This window comes from Balaenoptera musculus, chromosome 20 (assembly GCF_009873245.2).
Source record: "Balaenoptera musculus isolate JJ_BM4_2016_0621 chromosome 20, mBalMus1.pri.v3, whole genome shotgun sequence".
Lineage (NCBI taxonomy): Eukaryota > Metazoa > Chordata > Mammalia > Artiodactyla > Balaenopteridae > Balaenoptera > Balaenoptera musculus.
This window is the reverse complement of record NC_045804.1, coordinates 45,180,944-45,204,778: the sequence shown is the minus strand read 5'-3', so window position 1 is coordinate 45,204,778 and position 23,835 is coordinate 45,180,944. Positions and strand designations below refer to the sequence as shown.

The 23,835-nt window shown below is 43.5% G+C and overlaps 1 protein-coding gene across 1 annotated transcript in view; it reads right to left on the bottom strand.

Moving 5' to 3' along the window:
- The window catches only part of CPD (carboxypeptidase D), a 69,808-nt gene extending 68,642 nt beyond the window's left edge, over positions 1 to 1,166 (bottom strand). Inside the window, exon 1 of the mRNA XM_036836116.1 lies at positions 367 to 1,166. Within this exon, the coding sequence (XP_036692011.1) occupies positions 367 to 1,103 (737 nt within the window). The 5' untranslated portion in view covers positions 1,104 to 1,166. The remainder of the gene's footprint in view (positions 1 to 366) is intronic.
- Between the last annotated feature and the right edge of the window lie 22,669 nt (positions 1,167 to 23,835).

The window sequence follows — 23,835 nt, the reverse complement described above, 5'->3', positions numbered from 1 at the left end:
AGCTGACCTAGGTCATCCTTAATGTCTGTTCCGTCGCTCATATTCTACGATCCTGTGAGAACAGGGGCCAGAATGCTAGAAAAGAGTCTCCCCTCCAGCCAAACAGCGCTCTCTGCATCCTTTGAACAAATGAGAGCCTCTAGGCAGCGCTTCTCGGACAATTAGCGGGACAGGAGGCTAAGCGGCCTGGGCCCTGTCCCCGTTACGGGGTGTCGCTCTCCGCCCTCACTATCCCCGTCCCTTAGGCCTGAGAGCACCGTTGGAGCGCTTACTGAGTGCCGGACCCAGCCTCTGCTCTGGAGGCTCACTTGGATGGGGAGGGTGGCGGGGGGGAGGAGGCGGCGGTGGAGGGAGGACGACACTCACTTGTTCCTGCGGATCCACTCGATCAGGGCGCGCACCTCGGGCACGTCGTCCAGGGACGGGGGCTCACCGGTGCTGAACTGGTCCGGGAAGCTGCGGTTGAGGTCGCGGCCACGGCTGTTGTCGCGGCCGCTGGCCCCGGGAGGACCGCTGTCGCTGAAGCCGCAGTCGCCCTCACGGGCGCGTTCGAAGCCGTCGGGGTTGAGGCTGGGCAGCACGTACACGTCCGTGGTGTTGAGCAGGCGGACCAGGCGCAGGTCCCCGCGGCGGTAGCCAGCCGCCAGCTCGCGCGCCAGGTAGATGAGCACCTGGCGCGAGACGGTCTCGTCGCCGTGCATGTTGCCCACCAGCTTCACCTGCGGCCGGCCAGGCAGGAGCGGCCCCGCCGCGTCGGGCCCCGTGTCGCCGTCAGAAGGCGGCGGCCCCAGGCCGGCCGTGAGGCGCAGCACCCACAGCGGCCGGCCCTCCACCGAGCTGCCGATGCTGAAGAGGCGGGCCAGGCCTGGGGGCCCCGCGGCCGCCGCCTCCCTCAGCGCCAAGCCCAGCTCCTCTTCGTGGTAGTAGCGGTCGAACTGCCCCTTGACCGCCTCGGCGCCCGCGCTCGTCGTCGTCGTCGTCGCCTCCGCCTTCTTGATGTGCGCTGCCCGGGCTGGGCTCCGCAGCAGCAGCAACAGCAGACACAGCAGCAGCGGGACGCGCCCTGGCCGCCAGGGCGGCCGCGCGTCCCAGCCTCTCGCCATCTTTCAGCAGCGCTGCAAACCCGGACTCCGTTCCCGCGGCTCCGCGCTCCGGGAGGCCTTGGCCAGCCGGATCCCCTCAGCTCCTAGCAACCCCATCCCGCCCTCCGGGCCGCAGCCAGTCGCGGGCGGCTCTGCTGTGGCGTCACGCCGAGGGGCGTGGCTGTCCTTAAAGCAGCCGATTCCCTCTAGGCGTGCCTTCCTCCTCTCGGGGAAGAGTCTGGTCACTCTCTTCATCGGTCTAGGTTCCTGCCGCTCCCTTTCCCTCCTCCCCGTTTCCCTTCTGCGTTTGCTCCGCTTCTCCTCAACTCCCTCAGTCTCTTCTTTCTGGCTTACCGCTTAAATTCTCACCCCTTTTTCTCTGAGTACTCTCACTAGCTTCCTTCCCATCTTTGTTGCAGCTTTTCCTAGCGGCGCTTTAACGCTTGGAACCGAGAATTGAAAGAATCAAAAGGTTCGAAGGAATCAAAGGACTCGAAAAAATCCAAAGGTTCTAAAGAATCTACCTTGGAAGAGCCAAAAGACGCCTCAGCCCTTTGCACCTTGCACCCCTTCCATCGGAGTTGGTCTCCCAGCGCCCCGGCAGCGGTTGAAGAGACTGGGACGCTTGGAGTGGCAGAGGGCTCACTACCTCATTTCAGTTTTTAGTGTCTATGTTGAAAGAAGGTGCCTCCTTTATGTACAGTGGAAATCTGCTATGTAGTAGGCTCCCTTTGTGTTGATGGATATATTTCCTTGGTGTTACCCCAGTTTATTTCACTGCCATTGGTTCCTGTGTGTGCTGGTCTCAGCCCTGTAGGCAGATTTCATTTCATGATTCACTTGCCCACCTCTCACACCTCTCCTGAGCGAGATACTTGTTTAACTGTGGCCTTAGAATAACATTTGAAAAGCAGCAGGTATGACATTTCTGGAGACACTTGCTTGGTGAGTATAATTCCGGAATGCCTCAAAGCTGACAAATACCCTGTTTTATCATCTGGAGAAGAGGCCTTTAAACTGGTTTTTAAAGTAGGCTTAAATCACTTTAGCTTGAAGAAACACAAAACCTCACAATCCTTTTATCAAGTGTGAAATTCTACACAACAAAGAGCATAATTGCAATAACTGTTCTGGTTCCTTCTTTCAGAGCCAGGCGATTCAAGTCTCCTTCCTTGAACTATGATTGAACCCTAATATGAATAGTAAAGAGTTCATTCATTTATCAGATTTTTACTGAGCAACTATTGTGTGCTAGAGCTATGTGCTGGTAAGCAATTCACTCTGCTTAGTTAGAGGTTGGATACAGTTTGTGATAAGTGGTACAATATGGATATGGGGGCCCAGGTGAGGGAAACCTCATTCAACCCAAGGAGGAGTAAGAGAGAAAGAGAGAAACTAGGGGAGGAAGGGAGGTATTCTGGACAGAAGGAAGAGCAAGCACCGAAGGCTTGAGAGCAAATACTGCACATTCTGGGAACTGCACGCAGAGCAGGATTGTGAAGGAGCTCACAGGTATGGAGGACACAAGCCAGAGAAGCAGGACCAGAGCCCAAAGAGCCTCACAAGCCAGGCTCTGGGGAGCACTTGATCTGTAAGACCACGGAGAGCCACTGATGGATTTTAAGCTAGTTTAGAAAAATCCCTCTGACAGTAACGTGGAGAATGGAGTGGAAGGCCTAAGACTCGAGACCGAGAACCCTGTAAGGAAGATATAATCCGAGAAGACATGAGGCTCTGAACCCTCAAGGACAGTGCCAGTGGAGGTAGAAAGAAGGAAATGGACTTGAAAGAACTTTAGGAGAGAAAGTGGACAGGATCTGGTGACAGAGAGAGACAGAGGGTTGTAGGCTGACTTCAAGTTATAGCCAAAGCAACTTGCAGGTGTTCACTGAGGTGTAGGACAGGAGAAAGCACGGGCTTAGGTGAAGATGATGACTTTAGCACAGTCACTCTGGTCCTGTGAGCTCCTCTTCTCCTCCCTGCCTGTTTGGTTTAGTGCGCCTTTTACACAGCAGCTGCAACTCATCAGAAACAAAGCTCCAACTCTGTACAGAGACCACTCCCCCCCTTCCCCCCACCCACCCCGGAGTACTTAATCATTACACTGTGCAATTTTAGAATAATCCAAATCAAAGAAGCCCCAGGGGACACGTTAACCTCTAATCAAATATTTCCTTTTCTACCATTTTCACTCTCCTTTGAAGCCTCTTCCTGCCAACTCACTCCTGCAGCCTCACCTAGTGAGGCGATAAATAAACGTGTGAAGGCAGTGAAATAATGTGATGTAACTTGAGCCACCGCCCTCCCAGGAATCCCTGGGCCTCCTGCCTTGTGCTTGTAGCCTCTTTTGGGTCTGGAGTCTCCATCCTAAGCAGGTACCCCATGCGGGTGGTTAGAAGTGAAACCCAAAGCTCCCAACCCCGTCACTGCTCACTGGAGGGGAAAACTCCATCTAAATAACTCCAGCTGCCCCTGAGAAATCTTAACCTTGTGACAGGTGTCCCTTCTCTCCTTCCCACAAGGAAAGTCTTGGCCTCACAAGTGAGAGAACTTGGGGAAAGGCTTCCGGTTCACAGAAGCAGAGTGGTAATGACCTGGATTTTTGAAAACAAGGCAGAGCTTTTGTATGGCTTGCCTGACTTCAGCAACCACTTTTTCTAAAAAGACTCGTAGGTAATTGAAGCACACCATAGATCATGAACCTGTAAATGTCACACTGTCTGGCAGAAACACCCACAGACTGACACATACAAATTGGCAAATGTTTATGGAGCACCCGTCTAGTGAAAGATCTGCTGTGCTGGGTGCAGGAGGATTGGAAGATGAATGAAGGATTGTCCTCTCCTAGGAGGCCAGAGTCTAGTGAGGGAGATATAACATAGACAGGACAGAATATTCCCATGAGGCCAGTGCTATGTAACAGGCACTGTGCTAAACCCTTTACGTTGGTTGATGCATTTAATCTTCACAACAATCCTGAGATAGGTACTATTATCTCTCCCGTTTCAAAGATAAATAAATATACTGAGGCACCAGATCTCACAGCTGGCAAGCCACAGATCCAGGACTCAAACTCAGGGAGTCTGGCTTCAGAGTCTGTGTGTTTATGATAAAACTGCTTCTTTGTAGTGAACTAAAACAAAACAAAATGAAACAAAACCAAAAAACAAAAAAAAACCTTCTGTGGGAACACAGAGGAAAAAGCAACTAATTGTGATGAGGAGTCAGAGAAAACTTCATCAATACTGTTAGATCGTGAACTGAGTTCAAATCCTAGATCAGCCATTTTCTAGCTGTTTTAACTTGGGGAAGTTATTTCATTTTTCTGAGAATTAAATGAGATGATACATGTATAATATTTAATGTAATACTTGATACATGGCATATAAGAGATTTTCAGAAATCATCATTATTTTTATTTGCTTAATAAGAAGAATTCTCAAACAGAAAAAAAAAAAAAAATGGAGAAAAGAACACTCCAGGCAGTGGGACCAGTGAGGATAGAGGGACAGAAGCATGCAGTAATGGTGGCTGGAATATAAGATGTGTTGGGAGGAGCAGCTGGATCCATAGCTATGAAGGTAGGATGGTGCCAGATGATGAAAAGCCTTAAATATTATGCTAAGGGGGTTTTGCTTTATTCCACAGCAAATGAAAAACTTACAGAGCTGTTTATGAAGAGAGCGGTGTGGATCATATCCGTGCTTTAGCAACAGAATTCCAGGAGCTGTGTGGGGCAGTTGCCAGGAATTCCCTGCTGGTCCAGTGGTTAGGACTCCACACTTTCACTGCTCAGGGCGCAGGTTCGATCCCTGGTCGGGGAACTAAGATTCTGCCAGCCGCGTGGCATGGCAAAAAAAAAAAAAAACAAACAAAAACGCAGTTGCCATCCAGACAAGAGCTGATTCTGGCAAGGTTAGTGAGGACAGAATAGAGAAGATAAATTAGAATGATATTTGGGTTATTGGATTGACAAGATTTAGCAACTGCTTGGATAAGAGGGAAGAAGAAGTAAAAGATGACTTCACGACTAGTGAGGATGACCAGATTAGATGGCCTTGCCAGTATCCAAGACAAGGAAGGCAGGAGAAAAATCTCTTTGAGATGAGGACTAAATTGAATTGAGCATTGGATTTAGCAATGCAGAGGTTACTGATGACTTTTTTTTTTTTTTACTTTTTGGATGGAAACTGCACCCCTGCAGTGGAAGCACGGAGTCTTAACCACTGGACCGCCAGGGAAGTCCCTTTACTGATGACCTTTATGAGAGCAGTTACCGTGGAATGGTGCAGGGAAAACCTGAATGGAGTGGGTTCAAGAGAGACTAGAAGGTAATGAAGTGGAGTTGGTGAAATAATTCTTTTGAGGAGTCTATAAAGGAGAGTAGAAAAATGGGACAATGCTGAATGGGGATGGAAGGCCAAGAGAGTTTTGGGGGCTTTGGGTTTTTTTCTTAAGATGGGAGAAACTACAGATTGTTTATATACTGATGGGAATGATCTAGTAAAGAGGGAAACTTTAATGATGCATTAGAGAGGAGGGAGAATTGCTGGAGCCAAGACTTTGAGAGGGCATAGGATCTAATACACCACTGGAGGCTTGGTCTTAAGTAGGAGCACAGACACTTCACCTGTAGTCACAAGTGGAAAGGCAGAATGTATGGGCATAAGTACAATTAAGTGGGTATGTGACATGTTGGGAGCTGGTGGTTATTCTCTGCTGATTGCTTTTGTTTTCTTAATGAAATAGGATGTTGTAGCCATCAGCTGAGAGTAAGGATGTTGTAGTGGTATTGGAGGTTTGAGGAAAGAGAGAAAGATGTGAAATCATTATCTCAAAGAGTGGGAGAGAGAAATGGAGAGTAATAGTTTTCAGCCGTTGACACTTAATAGGGACCAGCAGTTTTTGAACATGTCATCTGGACCTGCTAATGGGACATGGAACAGAAGGGTTTGTTGGTTTGTTTTGGTTTTTACAGAGTTTGGTCTTACTTCCTCAGAGTCCTTATCTTTCCAGGCCAAAGAGAAATGAAAGATGTTTATTGAAATCACTTTCAAAAATTGCCCATGGTTAGGTAGGCCCATTCTATTTGAATTTTAGTCAGGCCTGATTCTAGGGCATAGACATGCTGCTGCCCAAACCTGAGGCCATGACAATGATTTTGATCAGTATTTCAAAAAAACTCACTATTTGCCAGCACCAAATGGACAGCAGTTCTATTCTCACGAGGCAAAGAAGGAGGGAAGCAGGTATCAGTTACTTTCGGTTGTACATATCAGAAAACCTGACTCATACTAGTTTGAATAATAAATGGAATGTATTGGCTCATATCACTGAGAAGTCCAAAGGAGAAGTCTGGATTCAGGCATAGCTTTATCCTGTGGCTAAATGGTTACCAGGCACCTGCTTTCTTCTTTTCCCTTGACGTTGCCTTCTACAATGTTCACTTTATTCTAAGTCTGACTCCCTTTGTGGTCCCAAGAGGGCTGCCAGAAGGTCCTAAAGCCACATGCCAGAAGGTCCTAAAGCCACATGCTTTCTTTTCATACTCAGCAACAAACAGAGGATGCCCTTGTACTATCGATTTTGCTGAGTTACACTCATATTGGATCAGCTTATGTCATATGCCTAACCCTGAACCAATCACTATGGCCAGGGAGATGGAGTATGCTGATTGGCTTGGCTTAGGATGTGAACTCCATTGCTGGGGCTGGGGGTGGAATCTGATTCCCAAGAATTACATGGTTCCCCAAATGGAAATTAGGGCCTATGGCAAGGCAGAAGGGGGGATGGAAGCTGGGGAGACAGCCGGTCAATACCAACCTGCTTCACCAACCAAGTGAAAGCAGCAGAATGTCTTATTCACTCAACATTTATGAGGCGTATCTGTGTGCCCTGGCCGGGGATGGGGGTGGGGGCATGTGAAAGAAGAAAAAAGGGAGAAGGAAGAGGAAGTGCTGTAACACAGTGAAATAAGTAACAGTATGTACAAAGTGCTGATAACTGAGCCCCGCACAGGGCTTTAGAGTTTACAATCTGCAGTTTGTCTCACTAATCCTCACAATTTGGAAAAGGAATATTTGTCCTTATTTTTGGCTGTCCAGTATCTGAACCCCTTCCCCCATTTGGGGGACCCTCCATCTTAGGGGTCTCTGTGGAGGGCAGGGTCTCCTACTATGCAGGCTGAAAATGCCTCCTGGAACATGGGCTCATAGCCTCGGTTTGGTCAAGCAGATGAACCTGTGACGGACTTTGAACTGGGAGCCAGTGACACAAAGAAGCAGAGACTGTGGATAACTCTTTTTGGCTGTGGTGGGTGAGGGTGGCAGCAACGTACAATTTCTGGGGTGACAGAGGAAACAGGAAGAACATACAGTTCCCAGTGCCAGTGGTGGTAGGGGGACAAGCTGCAGCAGTTGGTACCTGGTGACAGTAGCAGCAAATTCTGCTGCTCGTTTTGGAGCATTGTTCTATCTGTGTATAACCTCTGATTTTCCAACGCTTCCGGCAATTCTGCGAGCCAACCAATATCCTTTCAATAAACCTGTTTTTAATCAGAATCAGTTTCTGAGGCTGCAATTTATTGAAATACAACCCTTTGAGGTCAGTATTATCATTATCATCCTCATTTTTCAGGTGAGAATACAGGCTCTGAGAGATTAAGTAACTTGTACCTAGGACCACACTATCTTCCAACTTCAAACGCATACTTTTTTCACCATATGTGTCACTCACAGGTAAAGGAGAAACAGAAAGACTCTTTCATTCCCAAAATAGTCCCTTTCTCTCCCCATCTGTCTAGTACCCGAGGTATCACTAGAGAGAGGTTCCTCTGAGTCTGAAAGGCTTTTCCCTCAATTAAAAGGCAAACACTCCAGGGATCTTGAGGTCTTGTCAGCTGACACCAGGATGGACTTGTTTAACAGCTGCTTAAGAGTAAGGGCCCATGAGAGTGGGATACAGGTGGGTGGGGCAGGAGAGGGAGAAAAACACTAAAAGAGGAGGAATAGGGTTTCCATGTGACTGGGACTAAAAACAGAACTTGCCCTCACATTTCTAAGGAGGATCTTTGGCTTCTCTACTTAGCCCACCGGGGTAAAGTGTGGAGATGTCAGTAGGGGAAGCCCCAGGGGAGACTAGATTGCTTCATACTGATGGTTCTCAACCCTGCTCAGAATCACCTTGGGAGCTTTTTGAAAATACAAGTGTGGGGGGGAATGGGAGTGGCTGCTTTATGTATACAGGGTTTCCTTTTGCGCAATGAAGAAATTGTGGAACTAGATAAAACTGATGGTTGTACAATACTGTGAATGTACTAAATGCCATTGAAATGCACACTTTAAAATGGTTAATTTTATGTTATGTGAGCTAAAATTAAAAAAAAAAACCCAAAAACTAGCACCCTGAATTCCCTGAGAGTGGGGAGGTAATAAAGAACATGTATGAGGGTGGAGGAGTTTCAGAGAGAAAAGGAAGACTGGAGGAAGTTCCTGAGAAGTGTGAGACGTTAGGAGAGACACACCTTTAAGATAACTTCAGTGAAGACTTACCATACTTTTCAGGAATCGGATTTGGATTTCCTTTGGATGTGACCGTGCTGAGACAGGGCTGAGTAGAGCTTAGTCTTACTTGGGTTATAACTTATACCTATTGTATAAGTCTGCCCAAGGCTGGTCCTAGATTCTAGCAACAAATTCAAATGGGACCAAGTGCTCTCTTGCCCAGACATAGTCAGGTATGCCCAGATCCAAAGACATCTTCCAATAAAAACAGCAATAAACTAGGACTGTGCGCTCTTGCATAAAGGCCCCAGAGCACAACTCACACCTCCCAACTAGAAAAATATTGTTACCAGGGATGCTCTGGCAGTCAGCAATTGCAGCCTCTAATTTTGATGAAAATACTTGCCGAGACTGGATTGGCACAAACAAAGCACATTCACACCCAGCCAGCTGGACTCTATCTCAAGAGTACAAGATGAAGAAGTTCCAGAAGGTGAAGAGATTGATACTATTTATGGGAACAATCTGCAGTCATCTCTCTGTTACAGGTCTGGGTGAAAACGGTGTAAGGGAATGATAGCAGTTACAAGGAGAAAGCAGTTACTGAAATGCTGCAAGCCCGCAGAAAAGCCAAGGCTCCCCAGGGGACCCTGAGTGCCAGGGACACAGAACAAAGCAGTGGGTTTGCAAAATGAGCCTTATAAGAAGGAATTACTAGCTCATATGCTCAATAGAGAAGGGAAACACTTTATGCAGAAAGGAAAGAATGACAATGAAACCAGATAAAACAGGCGGAACTGATGCAACCAAAGACAAGACAGCATAGATGGCAATTACAGCAAATGTCTAGGGACACCAGAGCAGATGTTCCTGTCAGGTTCTCTAATGCTGCTTCCCAATGCCACCCTACCCCCAACTCCCATCTTTGCTCCTTACCCAGCACTTCATTCTACTCTACAAGTCTTCCATCCATTTATTAATTCATGCAATAGAACTTGACTAAGCACAGTCTCTGTGCCAGATCCAGTACAAGGCTCTGGACATAGAAGTAAGGAAAACACAATTTAGGGCAGATTAAGAAGAGCCTCAGCGCCTTAAGAACTAAAGAATTATGGTATCCCATTCCCAAAATAAAACTCAAATTAAAATTTTATTTTTCAAAATGACACAAACCTTATATATATTCTAGAATCAAAATAGCTTCCTTCTAGATTTGAGGATTAGAAAGTTCAGATTACATTAAAGATGAATGTTTCTCTCATTTTGATGTTCCTGCTTTGCCGGTGCCTTAAGGGGTACCCTAGCTCTGGGCCTTTTCCCAGCCCTTAAAAAGCTCTCAAGAGGGAGGATGGTGCTTGCCTTTCTGGCTACAATGGCTGCTCTTCTCTTTCCCAATTTCTGGTAACCACCATGGTTGTTAATGAGTGGAAGGAGAATAGGATGGCAACAAGGGGAGGAATTAATATGCTGGAAAAAGGGCCAGCTTTCTTGATGACAAAAATCCCACAAAATCATTTGGGCTCTCACATCAGGACACTGAATGAACTTTTAGTAGTTGTGCTTCAAGATGTGCCGAAGGTTTTGAGAGGAGGAACACCAAGATATCAGAGGGATGAAATGACTTCCATCTTAATGATAAACTAAATCATTTCATACTTTTAACACTATCTAAACATATAAAAATTGGGAGGTTATATGACCCAAATCATAAAGCTATGGCTTCAGCAAAAGTGGCCTTGTCCATCATATCCTTGAACACTAGAATTAGAGATCACTTCTTATAACCGACCTCAGGGACCATTGGAATCCAGCGGCTAAAGTCTGGGAATAATGTTAAACCAGGCAGGACTTGAAGAATGGCAGGTCCACAGAAAAGCAGTATAGGTATGGGTCAAGACCAGGGAGGAAAAGAGAGTTCCTGAGATGGCTTCCAATAGCTAAAATAATGAGACTTGGAAACTGAGAACTGTAAAGAAAGAAAGTTTCCAAAGTTATAAGCTGGGGACTCCCCTGGTGGTGCAGTGGAATCTGCCTGCCAATGTAGGGGACACGAGTTCAATCCCTGGTCCGGGAAGATCCCACATGCCGCGGAGCAACTAAGCCCATGCACCACAATTACTGAGACTGCGCTCTAGAGCCCGCGAGCCACAACTACTGAGCCCAAGTGCCACAACTACTGAAGCCCACGCGCCTGGAGCCCGTGCTCCGCAACAAGAAAAGCCACCACAATGAGAAGCCCACGCACCACAATGAAGAGTAGCCCCAGCTCGCCGCAACTAGAGAAAGCCCATGTACAGCAACAAAGACCCGGTGCAGCCATAAATAAATAAATAAATTTATTTATTTAAAAAAAAAAAGCTGGACAGTGGAAGAGGAGTTAAAAGCTAATGATTTACTGTGTAGAGTTGGGTTCTAAAGGCAAGATTAAATAATCAAAGGAGAATATGAAAGAGAGAATGTCAACATGTTAGCAAGGTATGGCAGGTCTGCTAGGAAGCCTAGATGGGATTTTGGCTACTGGGCCCAACAGAATGTTGCTTACATGGCACTTCTCTTCCAGTTCCTAAGTTCACATGAGAGGCCATACAGGCCAGAACCTAAATGGAATTGGTTCACGGATGGTTAGTATGCCCATAGCTGAGAGATGTGCAACAAATTAAGTGAGATTAGAAGTGTCTAGACTACACTCTTGTGCATATATCCAGAGAAAACTCTAATTCAAAAAATATACATGCAAAAAAAAAAAAAGGTACATGCACCGCACTGTTCATAGCAGCATTACTTACAACAGCCAAAACATGGAAGCAACATAAATGTCCATCGACAGACAAATGGATAAAGAAGATGTGGTACATATATGCAATGGAATACTACTCAGCCATAAAAAAGAATGAACTAATGCCATTTGCAGCAACATGATGGACCTAGAGATTATCATACTAAGTGAAGTAAGTTAGAAAGAGAAACATCATATAACATCACTTATATGTGGAATCTAAAATATGATGCAAATGAACTTATTTACAAAACAGAAACAGACTCACAGACATAGAAAACAAATTTATGGTTACCAAAGGGGAAAAGGGGTGGGGGAGGGATAAACTGAGAGTTTGGGATTACCAGACACAAACTACTGTATATAAAATACATAAACAACAAGGTCCTACTGTATAGCACAGGGAACTATACTCAATATCCTGTAAGAAACCATAATGGAAAAGAATATGAAAAAGAGTATGTATATATGTGTGTGTGTGTGTGTGTGTGTGTGTGTATATATATATATATATATATAAAACTGAATCACTTTGCTGTACTCCAGAAACCAATACAACATTGTAAATCACCTATACTCAATAAAAAAAATTTTTTTTGAAAAAAAGTGTCTGGGGGAATTCCCTGGCAGTCCTGTGGTTGGGACTCTGTGCTCACACTGTCCAGGGCCTGGGTTGGGAAAATAAGATCAATCCCTGGTGGGAGAAATAAGATCCCACAAGCCGTGCAGCATGGCCAAGAAAAAAATGAAGAAGTGTCTAGGCTGTATCTCTGACTTGTGGTTGTCAGTGATTCGAAGAATGATTGGTTTCAGGGATGGCATGAATCCCAAGCCAGGATAATCAGAGTTCTCTAACTGCAACAGAGGGAAAGGTGATTTCTTCTCTGTTCAGTTGGAAGGCTATGTGGATGAAAGCTTAGACTTGCTTGAAGACAAAGCTCCAATTTCATGGGGACAATGGAATTTGGAGAATGAAGCCAACATGCAAAGAGAGGTAGAGAGGAGAGGACACACGGGAGAGTGATCTGAAGGGCAGTTCCACCTCTGACCTCCATGGTTTGGTTGCAAGAGGCAATTCATTCTGTTTCCACTTAGACTAGTTTAGGTTGTGTTTCTTTAACTTTTATCCAAAGAATTCTATCCTAGCAAAGCCATCTGGCAATATTCCTGAAGGAAATTAATTGCCTGAGGAATTTATTAAAAGTTGCACAGGTACTACCATACATCAACTAGAATGGTTAAAATTTTTTAAATTGACAATACCAAATGGCGAAAATGTGGAAAAGCTGGGACTCTCAGACATTGCTGAGGACAAGGGGTAAGATGATAAACATAAAATAAAACAACTTTTTGTCATTTTCCAATGAAGTTACACATACACCTTTCCTATGAGAGAGATTCCACTTCTAGGTCTTTACCCAAGAGAAATGAAAATATATGTCCACAGAAAGATGTACAAGAATGTTCTTAGCAGCTTTATTCATGATAGCTCCAAACTGGAAGCAACTCAAATGAGAATGGATAAACAAATTGTATATATTTATAAAATGGCATAACACTTAGCAATTAAGGGTAATGAATTACAATAATGTGGCTGAATCTCAAAAACCTTATATTGAGCAAAAAATGCCAGACACAAGAATACATAGTGTATGATTCCATTTTTATTAAGTTCTAGTAACAGGCAAAACTAATCAATTATGGTGATAAAAATCAGGAGAGTGGGAGGAGAAGTTTGTTTGGGAGGAGACATTGACTGAAATAGGCACAAGGGAAATTTCTGAGGTCATAGAAATGTTCTATAGGGTGGCAGTTACATTGATCTATCTATTTGTCAAAGCTCATCAAACAGTTCATTAAAGTCTGTGCATTTTATGTAAATTATACCTCAGTAAAAAAGAACATTTGTACACCCATGTTCATAGCAGCATTATTTATGATAGCCAAAAGGTGGAAGCAATACAAGTGCCCATTGACAGAAGAATGGATAAACAAAAGTGGTGTATACATACAATGGAACATTATTCAGCTATCAAAAGGAAGGAAATTCTGGGCTTCCCTGGTGGCGCAGTGGTTGAGAATCTGCCTGCTAATGCGGGGGACACGGGTTCAAGCCCTGGTCTGGGAGGATCCCACGTGCCGCGGAGCAACTGGGCCCGTGAGCCACAACTGCTGAGCCTGCGCGTCTGGAGCCTGTGCTCCACAACAAGAGAGGCCACGATACCGAGAGGCCCGCGCACCGCGATGAGGAGCGGCCCCCGCTTGCCGCAGCTAGAGGAAGCCCTCGCACAGACACGAAGACCCAACACAGCCCAAAAAATAATTAATTAATTAATTAATTAATTAATTAAAGGTGCTAAAAAATAAATAAATAAATGTATTAATCTTAAAAAAAAAAAAAAGAATCCACCTGCCAATGCAGGGGACACCATCTTCCCTGGTCTGGGAAGATGCCACATGCCACGGAGCAACTAAGCCCGTGCGCCACAACTACTGAGCCTGCGCTCTAGAACCCATGAGCCACAACTACTGAGACTGCGTGCCACAACTACTGAAGTCTGCGTGCCTAGAGCCCGTGCTCCGCAACAAGAGAAGCCACCGCAGTGAGCAACCCGCGCACCTCAACGAAGAGTAGCCCCCACTCTCCGCAAGTAGAAAAAGCCTGTGCGCATCAATGACGACCCAACGCAGCCAAAAATAAATAAATAAATTTATTTAAAAAAAGAGAAAAAAGGAAGGAAATTCTGACACACTCTACACCATGGATGAACCTTGAGGACATTATGCTAAGTGAGAGGAGCCAGTCACAAAAAAGAAAAATACTGTATAATTTCACTTATATAAAGTACCTAGAATAGTCAGATTCATAGAGGCAGAAAGTAAATGATGGTAGCCAGGGGCTGGGAAGGGGAGGAGGGAATGGGAGTTATTGTTTAATGGGTACAGAGTTTCCTTTTTGCAAGATGGAAAGAGTTCTGGAGATGGATGTTGGTGAAGGTTGCACAACATTGTGAATGTACTTGATACCACTGCACTGTATACTTAAAAATTATTCAGTAAAATTATGGTAAATTTTAAGTTATGTGTATCTCAGCACAATTCTTTTTAACATCTTTATTGGAGTATAATTGCTTTACAATGTTGTGTTAAGTTTCTGCTGTATAACAAAGTGAATCAGCTATATGTATACATATATCCCCATATCCCCTCCCTCTTGCATCTCCCTCCCACCCTCCCTATCCCACCCCTCTAGGTGGTCACAAAGCACCAAGCTGATCTCCCTGTCAGCACAATTTTTTTAAAAAAGAGTATTGAAAAAAGTTGTACAGGGACTATGATTGTCTCCTTTTTATTTTGCCAGGTAAGACACACAAAAAAACAACAAACAACCCACCATCTACTATTACCTGCATTTCACAAAAGGAGGGATATTTTTGAAGGTAAAAAAAATGGAATAAGGACATAGTCTCACGATAAAGAACAGTTCTTTACCCCAAAATGACTTTGGACATGTTCTCCCATGTTATTCTTACTCTTCTTATTTCATTATAGATTAATTTTTTTAAAAAAAATTCCCATATCAGCAGCTGTTTGGAGACCAGAGTTTGGAACTGCTACCACTAGTTACTACAAAGTGGGGGCTGATGGCACCAAAAGCAGTGATAAAAAGCCCGAGCCCACCGAACAATTATTTGACCCAATATGACATTTCTGGTGTCCTGAAACCGTGTTTTCATTCACATGTAGAGACTATCACACAAAAATATCCCAGAGACAGCTTCTGAAAGACTGAAGATCAGAGAGACCTCTTCACCAGAGGATGACAGTGAGGTCTGGGGACACAATGTTCTTCTCACCCTGACACCCTGAGAAAGCACACTTGTGACTTTCCTGCGTCTATGTTCTAATTTGTGTGCCTTATATAGGGCGCCTGCTTAGCGTGCAAAAGCTCTTGCAGCTGCAGCTTCACAGAAGCCAGGAAGTGAAGCAACCCAAAGTTGACACAGCCAGGAAGGCTGAGTCTGCGTGGGTAGTGGCAAGGTGAGAAGAAAATGCAGTAAGTGTGAAACCACAAGGAAATTCAGAGCTGGTTCCAAGGTTCAACCTTTGCAGTGAGTGGCGTCCCAGAAAATTCTGGGTGCCTGAACACTAAGTTTCATGTGACCGTTTAGGAAAGAGGTGAACAGGCATTGCAAAGTGAGGTGGTCCAGGAGTTTTCAGGGTCTGTATGCATTCTACTGACTTCACATTCTTTAAGTAGCATTAAAATATTCTATTAAATTAGCACAACAAAATTCTTAGTGATACATCCAGAATGATTTATGTATTATGAAAGCAAGATACAGTTGAAAGGAATCGGTGTCGTGTGATTTAATATGATAATCCCAGCATTTGTAGACATATAGTACATCAAATAAGACTTTAAATATATTTTGTATGTTGTTTCCTCCCAGGTAAGTAGCTGCAATATCAGGAAAAAAATCTGATGTGTTAAGACACATTTTAAAAAATAACATACTTTCAGAAAAATCATAAATAAGAACAAAAACTTTTTTATGTCCCTCCAGTGGGGATTCCCTTTCATCCTGCTCAAGCTCTCAAATCCTATGCCAGTTTGTGCACCCATAGGACTGCTCCCCTCCACCCTCCTTGGGCTCTGATACCCTCACCAGGTCACCCCTATGCACGGACACTTTCCTCAACTGGCTCAAACTCTAAACCCTGCTCTGAGTCACCACCATCACCAGTGCTCCATGAGGACACCATTCTCACCTTGCACAGGCTCCAGCTCCTTGCATTCCACCACAGGCACCCTACTCAGATTCGGACACCCACCCTGTGCTGAGTTGCCCCCCTGAGGGGATGCTCTCCTTGCTCCACTCAGGCTCTGACACCCCATACTGGGTTGCACCATTGCATGGATGTCCTCCTCACTTTGCTTGCCAGCTTATCTTCCTTGTTCAAACATGTAGGTCATATTTTGCAAGATCTGTAATTGTTTTGCCTTATTTCTAGATTTACATAGATTCGACTTCACAACAAGTCTTGTTATATCCTATTTTCCCCATTCCCTAGTTTTCAATTCTGAAATGTCTTAATTGGCTGGATTTTATCATCAGGTAGTTTTTTTTTTTTTTTTAATTTGTTTTTGGCTGCATTGGGTTTTTGTTGCTGCACGCGGACTTTCTCTAGTTGCGGCGAGCAGGGGCTACTCTTCATTGCGGTGCGCGGGCTTCTCATTGCGGTGGCTTCTCTTGTTGCGGAGCACAGGCTCTAGGCCCGTGGGCTTCGGTAGTTGTGGCACGCGGGCTTAGTAGTTGTGGCTCGCGGGCTCTAGAGCGCAGGCTCAGTAGTTGTGGCGCAAGGGCTTAGTTGCTCCGCGGCATGTGGGATCTTCCCGGACCAGGGTTTGAACCTGTGACCCCTGCATGGGCAGGCAGATTCTTAACCACTGCACCACCAGGGAAGTCCCCAACTTTTTCAAAAAGTATTTGTATGTGCCTTACCTGACCCAAGCTGTGGCATATTTGAGACTATTTGTTGGTTTCCTTCATACACAGAAATTTGGCTGGGTATAAAATTCTTGGGTCACCTCATTTCTCCTTAGAATTTTGTAAACATTGCTCTATCATCTTCTAGTGAGGATCATTGCTGTAAGTTTGAACCCAGATTTACCTCTTCCTATTACAAGTGCTTGTGTTTTTTTTGCCTAGATACATAGGATTATTCATTTAATTCATGAGTTTAGTCATTTCATGTGGCCATGTCATATTTCTATGCTTCTGTGTTAATTTTTCCTACAACACAGTGTATCCTTTAAATTTGTGGATTCTGTTCTTCATTTCAGGAAAGTATACTTTTCTCTTTGAATACTTTTATTCTCCATTTGCTGTGCTCTCTACCTCAGGGACACCAAATATATTTATATAGTGGATTTCTCTTGTCACTTATCAATGTATATCATTTCTATAACTGTAAAATACTATGTAGTTGTAAGGTGTCTTAGCTCAGGTTTCTACAACAAAATAACATAGACTGGGTAGCTCATAAACCACAGAAAATTGTTTCTCACAGTTCTGGAGGCTGGGACGTCCAAGATCAAAGCACCAGCAGATTTAGTGTTTGGTGAGGGCTCACTTCCTGGTTCATAGTAGTCAGTTTGTTTTCCAAGAACTACAGTGACCAAGCAATACTTAGAACTAATTTTTAGTTAACATTAAATAATGCTTCAAAACTGTACAAGGCAAAGACATAAGCACTTTACACGTGTTAACTCATTCAATGCTCAAAATAACTATACAGAACAAATATTATTAGACCATCATTCAATAAAGAGATCAAGCCTCAGAAGAGTTAAATGAATCTCCAGAGTTGCCTCACTGTTAAATGGTAGAGTGGGTTTGGAACCAGAGTTTCCCAAAGCAGTGTTTCCACATTAATCCTCTCTCTCTCCCATCTTCTGCTATAGTGGGAAGTCCTGAAGGAAAAAAAGAGATGTGTGTGCCTCTAAAGGGTATTCATATTTTAAGAAGTCAAATCTGTTGGTTCCCATGAATGCATATTATCTTTACAGCAATATATGTCAGAATTGTAAAACATATGGACTGTAAAACCTCTCTAAAAAGTCATTTTTAGTCACTGTCACCCGGTCTTTTTTCAACTGTTCCTTAGATCCTTTCAGTTAATGTTCCAAAAGGCACTCAAGTTCAACATATTTAAAGAGAAATCCATTGTTTTACCCCCAAGAACTTTTTCTTCCTCCCAGTTTATTCACTGACACCTCCCTCTCCCTTGCTTTCTACGTACCACTAGTTGTCAAAACTTATTGCTCCTGTCTTTTCATTCCCTCATTTTCTTTTTCTTTTTTAAAAATACTTACTTATTTATTTTGGCTGTGCTGGGTCTCAGCTGAGGCATGTGGGATCTTTGTTGCAGCATATTTAGTTGAGGAATGAGGGATCTTTAGTTGCAGCATGCGAACTCTTTTAGTTGTGGCATGCACGTGGGATCTAATTCCCCGACCAGGGATCAAACCCAGGCCCCCTGTATTGGGAGCGCAGAGTCTAACCCACTGGACCACCAGGGAACTCCCCTCATTCCCTCATTTTCTTGAATCTGTTCCTTTCCATTCAAAATGTCACCACTCTAATTTAGGCTCTGCCCTGACCTGGAATGTTGCATTGTTCGAGGGCTTGATTAATCTCCTGTCCTGTCATCCTTCTGCCCTGTCTCTACTTTTATCTCATACACAGGTTCAGACCTGTCTTTCTAAGCAGTGGTCTTCAAAACCTTCTGAAAGCACACTCTACCAATAAAAATGCTTGAGCATGAATTCCTACTATATTTATTTATTTCTAACTAATGTACACATATGACTAAACATACATGTAGTTTGTAAAATGTACAGAAAAATAGAAAGTAAAAGGAAATAGAGAGGAAATGACTAAAGTTTTATTTGCTTTCTTAAAGGTACAAAATCATTTTTGTTCTCCCTATAATTGAATAAATGTCACTGTGTTTTTAAATTATTTGTTAATAATTTGTGATGCAGAGATTCACAAGTATGTTTCTAACTTCACTGTCTTTTGAAAATAGGTTTTAATTGTCATCATAGCCGAAGAAGATATTCACAAAGTTACATAGTACCAAATGCACCAAAAATGCATTACTGAATCCTATTATTCATTTTCATCCACCAATTGTGCAAAATGTTTTTTTTTTACAATTAATCTTTTATTTATTTATTTATGGCTGCACTGGGTCTTCGTTGCTGCGTGCGGGCTTTCTCTAGTTGCAGCGAGCAGGGGCTACTCTTTGTTGCGGTGCATGGGCTTCTCGTGGTGGCTTCCCTTGTTGCGGAGCATGGGCTCTAGGTGCGTGGGCTTCAGTAGTTGTGGCTCGCGGTTCTCGAGCGCAGGCTCAGTAATTGTGGTGCATGGGCTTTGTTGCTCCGCAGCATGTGGGATCTCCCCGGACCAGGACTCCAACCAGTGTCCCCTGCATTGGCAGGCGGATTCTTAACCACTGCACCACGAGGGAAGTCCCATCAAAGAGTTATTCTTGCAAGCTCATTGAAAGATATTTTAAGTCTATATCTGGAATATTAATAGGTTAGAAGATTGTTTCCAAATTTTTTTAAGCATGCAAATATAAATTTTTCATAGGCAATGATACAGTTGTATTAATTTCAGGAATAAAATAATAATGGAAACATTTCCAAGCATTTCAAGTAAAATGCTCTCTCAATAAAAAGTGTTTATTTGCAAAAGCAGTTACTTTTTCATTCATTGTTAACACCATCTTTTCCTTAAAGGTACTGGTTAAATAAATGTATTTATTATTTGAATATCTGCTAGGTAGCACAGTATTGAAAGTCACTTGTCATAACAGAAAAGGTCCGGAATTTTGGAACACCAGTCTTTTTGTAAGAGAATAAGTAATTCATCTTTAAATTGACAATTCTTTTAACTCCTTTACCCTCAAGTGACCCGTGAACCTGTTTGATTCAATTGATTTTTACTGTTGCTCCCCATCTCATTATAATATTATAAAGGTTCTACCACTTAAAAATTTCAGGGGTTTGTTTTTGTTTTTATGAAAATGCTCTTAACAATGACACCCTAGAGCACACAAATTCCTCACAGGAGATTTCTCTTACCATTATGACACAACTTGTGTACAGACAAGTGTGGCTACCAGCATGAATCGATACATTAGATATCAGTAAAGTTTAATTTTTTTAAAGAAAAATAAATAGAAATTGTAATATTTTTTCTGTATCCTAAGGCAGCATCTAATGTACACTCAGGAAAGAGCACAGGTACCCCCTTTGGAGGCCACTGTAGTAAAACATTGCTCTGACCCTGTGCCTCTCCTGCCAGGAGGTCAACGTCAGCAACGCACTGTTTGGCCTGAGCCAGTCTTTCTACTGGGCACAGTCTGACCTTAGCAACTTAGTTGCCAGTTATGGTTTTCTCGCCTTGTGTCCTTATTCGTCAATGCTTGTGTTTGAGTCCCGGATTTAAAATAAATAGATGATCGATAGATAGACAGATAGGTAAATAGATAAAGTAATAACAACAACAATAATAGCAAATACTACAGAGCTTACTCCTTGCCTAGTATTTTTCTGCGTGCTTAACATACATTTATGTAATCCTCGTAATCTCTAAAATAATATTATTATCCCCATTTTACAGAAGATAAAACTGAGACACAGAGATTATACAACTTCCCCAAAGTCACTGACTAGTAAATGGTAGAGGTGGGTGGGTTGGAGTCTAGGCAGTTTAACTCCAGAGCCTGTGCTTATAGCACTTCATTGTTCTGCCCTGTCTCATGCCAACTTGTCATGGCTAATTGTAACAGGGGTGGAGAGGCATTGCTAAGTCAGACAGCTTTCAGCCAATATCATGGCCAATCCCAAGTTCAATATGAGACAGTGTTGCTTCTGAGTGGATCAGATACTCAAGTTCAGAAACACTGGCACTGGTTGGGGGTTGAAATATGAAAAAAAACTGGGAGCCAGAAATGGTTCAAAAGCTAGAGTGAAAAACAGAGACTGTGGTTGAGTCCAAGGAAAAGGATCTGGTTGCCAAGGAATAGAGTGACAGAGAAATACGAACAATAGCCACCCGTTGTTCATGCTTACTATGTCCCAAACACTGTCTTATTCTCCTTATGTTCATTGTCCCTTTAACTCTTACAGTGGCCCTGTAAAGAAGGTACTGTTATGCCTTCAATTTCTAGACAAAGAAACTGAGGCTTAGAAAAACGAAGCCATTTTCCTAAGCCCCATGGCTAAACTAAGTGGCTCAGCCAGGATTTGAACCTAGGTATGTCTGAATTACGTATGCTAAAGGATGGTTTGGTGTGGAGGAGTGCTCCAACCACTGTCTCTCCATAATTTCTATTAGTTTGCCCAAAGCTACCTCAAATACCTCAAATCACAGTGCACCATATTTCCAAAATTTAAAAAAGGATTAGTAGTAGATTGGTTCAAGATGGCGGAGTAGAAGGACGTGCTCTCACTCCCTCTTGCGAGAACACCAGAATCACAACTAACTGCTGAACAATCATCAACAGGAAGACACTGGAACTCACCAAAAAAGATACCCCACATCCAAAGACAAAGGAGAAGCCACAATGAGATGGTAGGAGGGGCACAATCACAATAAAATCACATCCCATAACTGCTGAGTGGGTGACTCACAAACTGGAGAACACTTACACCACAGAAGTCCACCCATTGGAGTGAAGGTTCTGAGCCCCATGTAAGGCTTCTGAACCTGGGGGTCCGGCCACCGGAGGAGGAATTCCTAGAGAATCAGACTTTGAAGTCTAGCGGGATGTGATTGCAGAACTTCAACGGGACTGGGGGAAACAGAGACTCCACTCTTGGAGGGCACACACAAAGTACTGTGCACATCGGGACCCAGGGGAAGGAGCAGTGACCCCACAGGAGACTGAACCAGACCTACCTGCTAATGTTGGAGGGTCTCCTGCAGAAGGCAGGGCATGGCTCTGTCTCATGGTGAGGAAAGGACACTGGCAGCAGAAGAACTGGGAAGTACTCCTTGGCGTGAGCCCTCCCAGAGTCTGCCATTAGCCCCACCAAAGAGCCCGGGTAGGCTCCAGTGTTGGGCCACCTCAGGCCAAACAACCAACAGGGAGGGAACCCAGCCCCAACCCATCAAGCAGACAAGCAGATTAAAGTTTTACTGAACTTCTGCCCACCAGAGCAACAGCCAGCTCTACCCTCCACCAGTCCCACCCATCAGGAAACTTGCACAAGCTTCTTAGATAGTCTCATCCACCAAAGGGCAGACAGCAGAAGCAAGAACTACAATCCTGCAGCCTGTGGAACAAAAACCACATTCACAGAAAGACAGACAAGATGAAAAGGCAGAGGTTATGTACCAGATGAAGGAACAAGATAAAACCCAGAAAAACAACTAAATGAAGTGGAGATAGGCAACCTTCCAGAAAAAGAATTCAGAATAATGATAGGGACGATGATCCAGGACCTCAGAAGAAGAATGGAGGCAAAGATCGAAAGGATGCAAGAAATGTTCAATAAAGATCTAGAAGAATTAAAGAACAAACAAACAGAGATGAACAATACAATAACTGAATGAAAAATACACTAGAAGGAATCAATAGCAGAATAACTGAGGCAGAAGAACAGATTAGTGACCTGGAAGACAGAATGGTGGGAATTCACTGCTGCGGAACAGAATAAAGAAAAAAGAAATAAAAAGAAATGAAGACAGCCTAAGAGACCATCTGAGACACATTAAATGTACAACATTCACATTATAGGGGTCCCAGGAGGAGAAGAGGGAGAGAAAGGACCCGAGAAAATATTTGGAGAGATTATAGTAAAAAACTTCCCTAACATGGGAAAGGAAATAGCCACCCAAGTCCAGGAAGCACAGAGAGTCCCATACAGGATAAACCTAAGGAGAAACATGCCAAGACACATAGTAATCAAATTGGCAAAAATTAAAGACAAAGAAAAATTATTGAAAGCAGCAAGGGAAAAATGACAAATAACATACAAGGGAACTCCCATAAGGTTAACAGCTGATTTCTCAGCAGAAACTCTACAAGCCAGAGGGAGTGGCATGATATACTTAAAGTGATGAAAGGGAAGAATCTACAACCAAGATTACTCTACCTGGCAAGGATCTCATTCAGATTCGATGGAGAAATCAAAAGCTTTACAGACAAGCAAAAGCTAAGAGAATTCAGCACCACCAAACCAGCTCTACAACAAATGCTAAAGGAACTTCTCTAAGTGGGAAACACAAGAGAAGAAAAGGACCTACAAAACCAAACCCAAAACAATTAAGAAAATGGTCATAGGAACATACATATCGACAATTACCTTAAACGTGAAGGATTAAAGGCTCCAACCAAAAGACACAGGCTCACTGAATGGATACAAAAACAAGACCCATATATATGCTGTCTACAAGAGACCCACTTCAGATCTAGGGACACATACAGGCTGAAAGTGAGGGGATGGAAAAAGATATTCCATGCAAATGGAAATCAAAGGAAGCTGGAGTAGCAATACTCATATCAGAAAAAAATAGACTTTAAAATAAAGAATGTTACAAGAGACAAGGGAGGACACTACATAATGATCAAAGGATCAATCCAAGAAGAAGATATAACAATTATAAATATATATGCACCCAACATAGGAGCACCTCAAAACATAAGGCAACTGCTAACAGCTATAAAAGAGGAAATCGACAGGAACACAATAATAGTGGGGGATTTTAATATCTCACTTACACCAATGGACAGATCATCCAAACAGTATATTAATAAGGAAACACAAGCTTTAAATGACACAATAGACCAGATAGATTTAATTGATATTTATAAGACATTCCATCCAAAAACCACAGATTACACTTTCTTCTCAAGTGCGCACAGAAAATTCTCCAAGATAGATCACATC